The 10,000-nt window shown below is 47.4% G+C and overlaps 1 protein-coding gene across 2 annotated transcripts in view; it reads right to left on the bottom strand.

Annotated features, from left to right (window-relative positions):
• lamb2 (laminin, beta 2 (laminin S)) overlaps positions 1-10,000 on the bottom strand; it is a 91,409-nt gene that overhangs the window by 33,500 nt on the left and 47,909 nt on the right. For both annotated transcript variants that reach the window (XM_080763693.1, XM_080763694.1), the window contains exons 9-13: positions 9,898-10,000; positions 8,332-8,520; positions 7,629-7,910; positions 5,333-5,445; positions 1,191-1,270 (exon numbers count right to left, since the gene is read on the bottom strand). The exon at positions 9,898-10,000 is cut by the window's right edge and continues 18 nt beyond it. In XM_080763693.1, the coding sequence (XP_080619819.1) occupies positions 1,191-1,270; positions 5,333-5,445; positions 7,629-7,910; positions 8,332-8,520; positions 9,898-10,000 (767 nt within the window). The remainder of the gene's footprint in view (positions 1-1,190; positions 1,271-5,332; positions 5,446-7,628; positions 7,911-8,331; positions 8,521-9,897) is intronic.

The following is a 10,000-nucleotide window of genomic DNA, read 5'->3' as shown; positions in this document are numbered from 1 at the left end:
TAGAATTGCTATCTAAGGGGGTGGGGTAAGTGCTATGGGCCATGATGGAGTCTGAAAAGGTGGGTTTTCAGACTGCGGCGGAAGATTGGGAGTGATGCTGCAGTTCTGACTGCAATGGGAAGTGCATTCCACAGTTTTGGAGCCAGAAGGGAGAAGAGTTTGGGACGTGTGGAGCGTTGTCCCGGCGTTTTTAGTGAGGGTACTTCCAGCTTCCCTGCGTTGGCTGATCTGAGTGAGCGGGAGGGTTTGTAGGGTTCGATCATACTTGCAAGATATGGGGGAGCCATACCTTTGGTTGCTTTGAATGCCAGCATCAGGGTTTTGTATTCTGTGCGGGCAGCGACCGGGAGCCAGTCTTTAAAGTATTGCTCTTTGTCTTTAAGTGTCTAAATGGTTTGGCACCCAGTTATTTATCTGAGCTGCTGAAACCCTATGCCACGGACGCTCAGGTCCTCTGACCAGCTTCTCCTGGTGGTGCCTAAAACCAGGCTGAAGCTCAGAGGTTACCGAGCCTTTGCAGTGGCAGCCCCCAAGCTCTGGAATGAGCTGCCTCTGCACACAAGACAAGCCCCCACCCTCCAGGTGTTTAAGTCACGCCTCAAGACTTACCTTTATTCCTTGGCTTTTCCAAGCACAGTATGAGATGTTTTTCGATGTTTAATGTGACTCTGTGCATGTTGTTCGTGGTTGTTTTTGTGGTTTTTAAATGAAGTTGTGTTTTTTAATGTTTTACTGTAAAGCACTTTGGTACAACGTTGTTGTTTTAAATGTGCTATGTAAATAAAGATGGTATGGTATGGTATGGTATGGTAAAGGGGGGCTTCAGCCCCTGCCCTTTTACCCCCGTCTGTAAAACAACTGCCCTCTCCAGACCGCGAATGCAGCGTTTACTACACGGTGAAAGAAATGCAAAATGCCCTCCTCTCCTTTCCATGTCATGCCGGAAGGAAGGCAGCATTCAGGAGAATTGCTTTTTTCCCCCAAAGTCTCCTGAACGTGAAACACAGTATTTTTTTTGCGTTGAACAAATGTGTTTATAAATCCATGTCGTTTACACACCTGCATCTCCACTAGCTAAACAGTGCTGGGTTGTGCGCCTCGAAAATAGCTGATCTACAAGCTCTCAACGCATCGCAGCATGCGTGCGTGTGTGCGTGCGTGCGCGTGTGTGTGTGTGTGCGTGCACTCACTGGTTGTCCAAAGCTCCGCCCACATCACAATCACAGCCTCTGCATCCGTTGGCATCGTGGCTCAGGGCCCAGTGTTCTGGCTGGGGGGGGGGGGGGGGGGAGGGGGGGGGGGGGGGAGGGGAGGGGGGAGAAGACATCGAGACAAATCAAGAGACAGAACTGGAGTTGGCAGAGCAGCAACACATGGACAGAAGGCCAAAGACAATTAAGAGAAAGCAATTAAGCAACAGAGTCACTTAAAACAGACAGAGACCCCTCCCCCCCCCCCACACACACACACACACTTTCTTTTCTTTTTTTGCGGCTTACGCCTTTATTGTTTTTTATTGTTTTTTTGAAGGGACAGACAGTAGGCTGACAGGAAACGGGAGAGAGAGATGGGGGGGGGAAGACATGCAGTAAAGGCCGTGTCGGGGATCGGGAGTCGAACCCGCGGCCACACTGCGACTGGATTATACCAGTCGGGTGCACAGACGGTTACACCACCGCCTGGGGCCACACACACACATTATTAGACAGGGGAACTTCCCCTGCTGTTTGATTGGCAGGATGTGTGTGTGTGTGTGTGTGTGTGTGTGTGTGTGTGTGTGTGTGTGTGTGTGTGTGTGTGTGTGTGTGTGTGTGTGTGTGTGTTGTGTGTGCGTGCCTGCGTGCGTGCGTAGCGTTTATATGAGTCATTCTCAGTGTGCCCAGCTGTTCCCTCCTTAATGGAATGACAGCTCTTTACAGTAACTTTTCCAAAATAACCCAGAGGCGTATAGTTTTATTGTCGCTCACTCTCTCTTACACTGTCGCCGGGAAACCACCTAACTCCTCTCTTACACTGTCACACTGACGCCAATCTGCTGGTCGCCAGGAAACCACCTAACTCCATGCATTGTTGAGGTTTTCAAAGTCAGAGCTATTTAACACCCTTTACGTCTTTGTGTGTTGGTTAAAAAAATATATTGAACCATGCAATGACATGAAAAGTAGTAAAAAAAAAAGTGCTTTGGACAAAAACCTCTTAAACTCCATTGGACCCTAAAAAACTGTCTAACTCCACCACCTCTCTCTCTCCCTCGCATGCAAGGTAAATTGACATAATATCTAAAGTCACACCACCAACTTTGATGAGGCAGTATATTGCTTTGTTTACAAAATATATACGGTTATCTTCATTTTCTGAATTTTTTTTACATTTTGGAGTTAGGTGGTTTCTTCGTCACGACAGCAACGATATCGTCATCGTCCCCCCCCCCCCACCCCCCCCCCCCCCCCCCCCCCCCGCACACACTGTACAGAATGTGCTGACCTACTGTAACTGTCACAGGATAAGCATCTGATGTTATTGTTTCTAAAAGGAGGTTTTTACAGGCATAGCTTATGAGATATAGATACCCAACCATGTTCGGCATGCTGTAAAAAGCAAGTGTATATCTTTCCAGCCGGTCGGACAGGGCCTCAGAATGATCCCTGGGGCTAAGTTTAGACTCTGCCCCCAGGACGGAGCTCACATTCCTGGCTACTATTCCTGCTGTAAATGCGTGGGGGCTCCAGAGGAGAGGGGAGGTTATGACGGGAAGGTGGATCGCTATAATAAGCAACACCTTGTTGCTCAGCAGGGAGTATGTAGTCCGACAGCCGGGGTGGAATGTGGAGTGGGACATTTGGTATATAGTTTTTTTTTTAAATTGCCTAAAATATTGTCTATATTCATACATTCATGAATCCACTTGCTGACCGGGTATTGAGCAATTATTTTATAGTTATATGTTATATGTTACTTGTGTCATGTTTCCTGTACAGCACTTTGGTGGCCTCCTGGTCTTTGAAAATGTGCTCTATAAATAAAATTAGATTTGATTTGATTTGATTTGATTATTTTATAGAGGTTTATATATGTGACCATACCATTAACATCCTAAGGCAAAGAATGTCAAAAATGATTTGGGCACATTTTGGGAAAGTGGCTATATGGCTGGTTTTTTGTGCAAAACTAATGCTTGAAATGTATTCAGAATCATGAAAAACACCCCTAGCTTGACATGATGTCACCTGCTACATAAACATGATGAAAATGAGAAAATCTTATATGGGATGTTTCTAAATATATTTTTTATCCCACGATTTTGTAACCCATTTTTCACCCCTGTGCCAATCATCTACTGTGATCCTGGGCTCTATACACCCTCCGCCAACCTGGGGAGAGCAACGGACTTAACTCATGTTTCCTTCATGCCTGAGTGTCCAAGTTGCTCCTTTTACACCTGACAGGGGGGGAGTTTCCCTGGTTGGACGTCGTAGCGCGTGGAAGGAACACGTTATTCCAACCAGTTACTTTCCCCTCCATCAGGCGCCCCGGCTGGCCAGGGGGAGGCAGTTTAGAGACCAGGATTACTGCATGTTTTGTGAGGGTATACCTACCCTAGGGCGATAGATATGGGATGTTAACCCATCTGACCGGCACCCATTTTGGTGTTGGCATCATGTTATGCTTTAGCTATTGAAAAATAGCAGATCTACAAGCTCATATCGCGCCACCGAGTGGCGCGATACGAGCTTGTAGGTCTGCAATTTTGAAAATTCGAAGAACGACTGACATTTTTAGAATCTGATCTCAGGTCAGAATGAGTTAATCAGACCCAGTGTGTGTCCAGTGGAAACCTCGTATGAATCTGATCTCAGTCAGAATGGGTTAATAGAGTACCGAAGTCTGACGTCAATTATTGGTAGTAGAGGGGGCGAAAATCCAGGGGTTCATGTAGTTTATATTTGCATTGTAATCCCCATAGGGGGGACTTTAGATTGCCTCATGTATAAGAACTGTGTTTGAAAAATAAACATCTCTTCCAGGCCGTTTCACTCATATGGATATGAAGAATGAACTGACGCTATATTGTTACTGCTGCTGAATGAGTTACATTTTCCCTAGAAACAGACTGTATCATATATGAGTGACTGACGGTCGTAAACGACACAGAGACACCTCCCTGGACAATAACGATACAGAGACACCTCTCTGGACAATAACGATACAGAGACACCTCCCTGGACAATAACGATACAGAGACACCTCCATGACAATAACGATACAGAGACACCTCTCTGGACAATAACGATACAGAGACACCTCCCTGGACAATAACGATACAGAGACACCTCCATGACAATAACGATACAGAGACACCTCCCTGGACAATAACGATACAGAGACACCTCCATGACAATAACGATACAGAGACACCTCCCTGGACAATAACGATACAGAGACACCTCCATGACAATAACGATACAGAGACACCTCCCTGGACAATAACGATACAGAGACACCTCCATGACAATAACGCAGAGACAGCTTGTTTATTTTTGGACCACAACGCTTATATGAAACGATTTTAAGATGAGCCCCATGTTATTCTCCATAGAGAAATGAGTCAGGACTTCTATGGTATGGTTATACTGTGCATATAAACCCCTATTAAAAATGTCTCAATGCCAAAACAACCGGTCAGCAAGTGGATTCATGAATGTATTGTATATAGACAATATTTTAGGCCAATATACCAAATGTCCCACTTTAAACAAAAGATATGCCTTGCACTGTCTGCATGGCTTCTTCACCCACGGATAAATAGTTCCCCTGTGCTTGTTGTAACTGCACTTCATTTTCTTCCCCTTTCTCCTCGTTGTACTGTGTCTCGTGAGTTGTTTTGTTTTGGTGGGTGTTCCTGTTCACTAAACTAGTATCCGCGCCGCATTCATTTGGGGCACGTTCGGAAACGGCGCACTGAGCCCACTGTGCAATGCAAACTAATAGGCGAGTGTGCTCCGGTGTGGTAATTTCCGAACGCGCCCTTTGATTTCCCCCCTCTCTGCCCGGCTGTTTGATTGACAGCCAATCCTACCTACCTACACACAAACACACACACAGTCACGGCCCGCCCCCTGGCCCTGTCATGACAGCCTCTGCAGCTCCGCTGTTCTCCCACAGACCCACAGCGCACATTTGAAAACTGGAGCCTGTCTATCATAATGCGGGACAACGTCTCAATTTGCGGGACGCATGGAAAGTCATTGAAATATCTGGTCACCCTATATCTAACATTCAACATTGTTCTTCAATGGCGTTCAGAGCAGCAGTAATATCTCTCTCTACTCACCAGACATTGGTCACAGCTGCGTCCCGTCACCAGGCGCTTGCAGAAGCAGTCTCCGCTCACGGGGTCACACTGCGCGCCACCGGTCACCGTGCCCCGGCGTTCACACCGACACGCTGCATGGAGGAGAACCAGAGGGCAAAGGTCAAATATATATATATATATATATATATATACACTCTGTTACATTTCTTACCAAGCCGTGTTGAAAAATCACACCCGTGTGAAGTGAGGGGCTCTCTTTATCATCGTATACGCCATCGTTAATCTTCGTGTAGGACCGAAGTAGCTCGATGTGCTCGTCTACATAATGACGTGAATTATCCATTCATTGTCAACGGGAATTAAATGTTTGTGTCAGGACAGAAATCTACACTATTATGATTGATTGATTGATGATTGATTGATTCTTTATTTAAGTGTCATGCTTCCGAAGAAGCCCAGCCCATATGGACTTACAGGACTTACAGTTTACATAAACAATGACACATTGACAAATAAACCGACATGAGAGTTTGCAAACTGACTGATACAGCCCAGATCCTTACAAGGCAGATTACATAATATACAACATAAAATAAAATACCATAAAATAAAATAAAATACACCATTAGGCCTGTAACAGGAGACACACTATAACTGAATTATAGGAGGGGCTAGCGTCCCTCAGAAATAGATTTTTTCCCGTTTTCAAAACAATGCAATAATTATTTCAAAGGATGCACACGCACATGCGCACACGCACGCACGCACGCACGCAAGGATGCACACGCACATGCGCACACGCACGCACGCGCGCGCGCACGCACGCACACACGCACACACACACACACACACACACACACGCACACACACACACACACACACACACACACACACACACACACACACACACACACACACACACACACACGCTTGTATCGTACTACGGCATCACACTGAAAAGCAGGATTTTCATCTCCCGTATTTGCTCGGCTGCACTATACATTCACTTCACAGTGCAAAACACAACTCTGCTATGCGTCGTGTGAGCTTGTAGATCTTTATATTTGTGGCCTAATGTTCGCCCCACCAATAGAATAGGGTTCAAGTGGTTAAAGGGACAACGGTTTATTTTAGTATGCTTTATGTGGGTTTTTAACACATACAATAATACACTGTCAAATAGCAGCAGCGATACGTTACGCCCATCACTGAGATGTAAACACATGACCTCGTCCGAGGGCCTCCCTCCTTCACAGAGCTAAACGTGACCTCGTCCGAGGGCCTCCCTCCTTCACAGAGCTAAACGTTACCTCGTCGTGAGGGCCTCCCTCCTTCACAGAGCTAAACGTTACCTCGTCCCGAGGGCCTCCCTCCTTCACAGAGCTAAACATGACCTCGTCCGAGGGCCTCCCTCCTTCACAGAGCTAAACGTTACCTCGTCCCGAGGGCCTCCCTCCTTCACAGAGCTAAACGTGACCTCGTCCGAGGGCCTCCCTCCTTCACAGAGCTACTCCAGCGCTGAGTGCTAGACTAAACACCATCAGCTTCAGAGCACTCTAAGTGTCTGTTAGCTCAGAATGTGGACAGACTGTTTCTCACTGCAACTAAGTACATTTACCTACAGTATAAGTATACTGTACTTAAGTACCATTTTGAGGTACATTTCCAATACTTTTACTTCTACTCCACTCTGAAAACGTTGGTTACGAAGTTACTTTGTAGATTTGGATTATCGCTACAAAACATACAGTAACCACTTCAGCCCTATATATATACCGGTATGTATATGTATATGTATATATATACATTTAGACACTTTTCAAAAGATGTTTAAACATTTGAAACGAGACATTCTGCATAGTGAGTTACTTTCTACTTCCGGTACTTTACGTACATTTTGAAGCCAAAGCTTTTGTATACTTTTTACTCAAGTACATTTTGAATTCCCGGACTTGGAGTATTCCTATATTACAGTATTGATACTAAGGTAAAAGTAAAGTAAAACACTTTTCCCCCACTGCCTTTCTGATCGAGACCGTCCACCTCCAGAACAACCCAACCCAACTCATTATAGCGATCACTGTTTACGTTTGACTTTTATTTTTACACTCTGGGGCAGAACGCGACAAAATGCCAAATGTTTGGCTCTGATTTTGGATATAGAACCTCTCTAGTCCTATAGATCAGAGATATTACTGACGCTTTGACCCAAATCTGTCAGGATTTAGAAGCAATGTTTGTTGTAGAATCTGGTGTCAGGGTCTAAATGGGTTTTAAACGAGTGTAAACTGTGTATAAATAAATAAATACTCACGCTGACAGCCTTGGGCGTTGTCTGCGCTCAGGCCAAAGAACCCCGTCCTGCACTTGTCGCAGCGTGGCCCCTCCACGTTGGCCTTGCAGCGGCACTGGCCCCCCACGGAGCCCAGGGCCGGCACGATGGGCCACTGACCCCCCACAGAGCTCAGGGACTGACCCCCCACGGAGCCCAGGCCCGCCTCGCTGAGCCACTGGCCCCCCACGGAGCTCAGGCCCGGCTCGCTGAGCCCGTCACACATCCCTCCGTTCTGGGAACCGTCCGGGTCACAGTCACACGCTGCAGAGGAGAGGAGAGGAGGTGAAACATGACACAGAAATGAGAATGTGCATTCTCCTAACAAAGCCCACATTCACAGATAAAGTACACACCACCCAACTCACTGATGCAACCCCTCTGGTCTCTGATGAAGTATACACACACCACCCAACTCACCGATGCAACCCCTCTGGTCTCTGATGAAGTAAACACACACCACCCAACTCACCGATGCAGACCCTCTGGTCTCTGATGAAGTAAACAACACACCACCCAACTCACCGATGCAGACCCTCTGGTCTCTGATGAAGTAAACAACACACCACCCAACTCACCGATGCAGACCCTCTGGTCTCTGATGAAGTAAACAACACACCACCCAACTCACCGATACAAACCCCTCTGGTCTCTATTGAAGTAAACAACACACCACCCAACTCACCGATGCAGACCCTCTGGTCCCTGATGTCCTTGGCGGGGTCCTGGTAGTAGAAGGGTTTGCACATCTCACAGTTGCGTCCCATGGTGTTGTGGAGACACTCGTCACACACGCCCCCGCTGGAGTTCCCCGTGGCCAGGAACACCGCCATGTCGAAGTGACACTGGCTGGAGTGGCCGTTACAGTTGCATTCTGGGAGGAGGAGAAAAGACACAGCGCCATGTCAAAGTGTGACACTGGCTGAGTGGCCGTTACAGTTGCATTCTGGGAGGAGGAGAAAAGACACAGCGCCATGTCAAAGTGTGACACTGGCTGGAGTGGCCGTTACAGTTGCATTCTGGGAGGAGGAGAAAAGACACAGCGCCATGTCAAAGTGATAACGTTTATTTTTGGGTTCATGAAGCCATAAAAAGCAACTGATTACCAATACTGTATAGCCCAATCAAAGCTGTTTATTTTTTTCACAGTTTTGTTTATTCTGGGATTTCAGGGTATACATTACAAAAACATAATGTCATGCTTACAATATATGTGACACACCCATATGATATTGTGATGTCACTATATCACTGTTTTTTTCTCAATTTCTATTCATATTCCATTCATCAAGCTTCCTCACGCTACAGAAACAGGGGATAGGCTCCTGCCCCTATGGGCCTCATGGCTACAGAAACAGGGGATAGGCTCCTGCCCTATGGGCCTCATGGCTACAGAAACAGGAGATAGGCTCCTGCCCCTATGGGCCTCATGGCTACAGAAACAGGAGATAGGCTCCTGCCCTATGGGCCTCATGGCTACAGAAACAGGAGATAGGCTCCTGCCCCTATGGGCCTCATGGCTACAGAAACAGGAGATAGGCTCCTGCCCCTATGGGCCTCATGGCTACAGAAACAGGAGATAGGCTCCTGTCCCTATGGGCCTCATGGCTACAGAAACAGGAGATAGGCTCCTGCCCTATGGGCCTCATGGCTACAGAAACAGGAGATAGGCTCCTGCCCCTATGGGCCTCATGGCTACAGAAACAGGAGATAGGCTCCTGCCCCTATGGGCCTCATGGCTACAGAAACAGGAGATAGGCTCCTGCCCTATGGGCCTCATGGCTACAGAAACAGGAGATAGGCTCCTGCCCCTATGGGCCTCATGGCTACAGAAACAGAGATAGGCTCCTGCCCCTATGGGCCTCATGGCTACAGAAACAGGAGATAGGCTCCTGCCCCTATGGGCCTCATGGCTACAGAAACAGGAGATAGGCTCCTGCCCTATGGGCCTCATGGCTACAGAAACAGGAGATAGGCTCCTGCCCCTATGGGCCTCATGGCTACAGAAACAGGAGATAGGCTCCTGCCCTATGGGCCTCATGGCTACAGAAACAGGAGATAGGCTCCTGCCCCTATGGGCCTCATGGCTACAGAAACAGGAGATAGGCTCCTGCCCCTATGGGCCTCATGGCTACAGAAACAGGAGATAGGCTCCTGCCCCTATGGGCTCCATGGCTCGGCAAGGCTACTTACTTTCTACTACTACTACTAGTAATACATCATGTTCTTATCCTCCTTTGAGTATACTCACTCTTGCAGGCGTTGGTGTTGCGTCCCTCCGCCGGCCTCCAGGGCAGGTCGTTGTAGAAGTCGTCACAGCGCTCACAGTTCAGACCGTTGGTGTTGTGGTTACA

The sequence above is a fragment of the Protomyctophum bolini genome, assembly GCF_963924005.1.
Source record: "Protomyctophum bolini genome assembly, chromosome: 5".
Taxonomy (NCBI): Eukaryota; Metazoa; Chordata; class Actinopteri; order Myctophiformes; family Myctophidae; genus Protomyctophum; species Protomyctophum bolini.
Note: the sequence above shows the minus strand (reverse complement) of the source record. Positions and strands in the feature narration are given on the sequence as shown.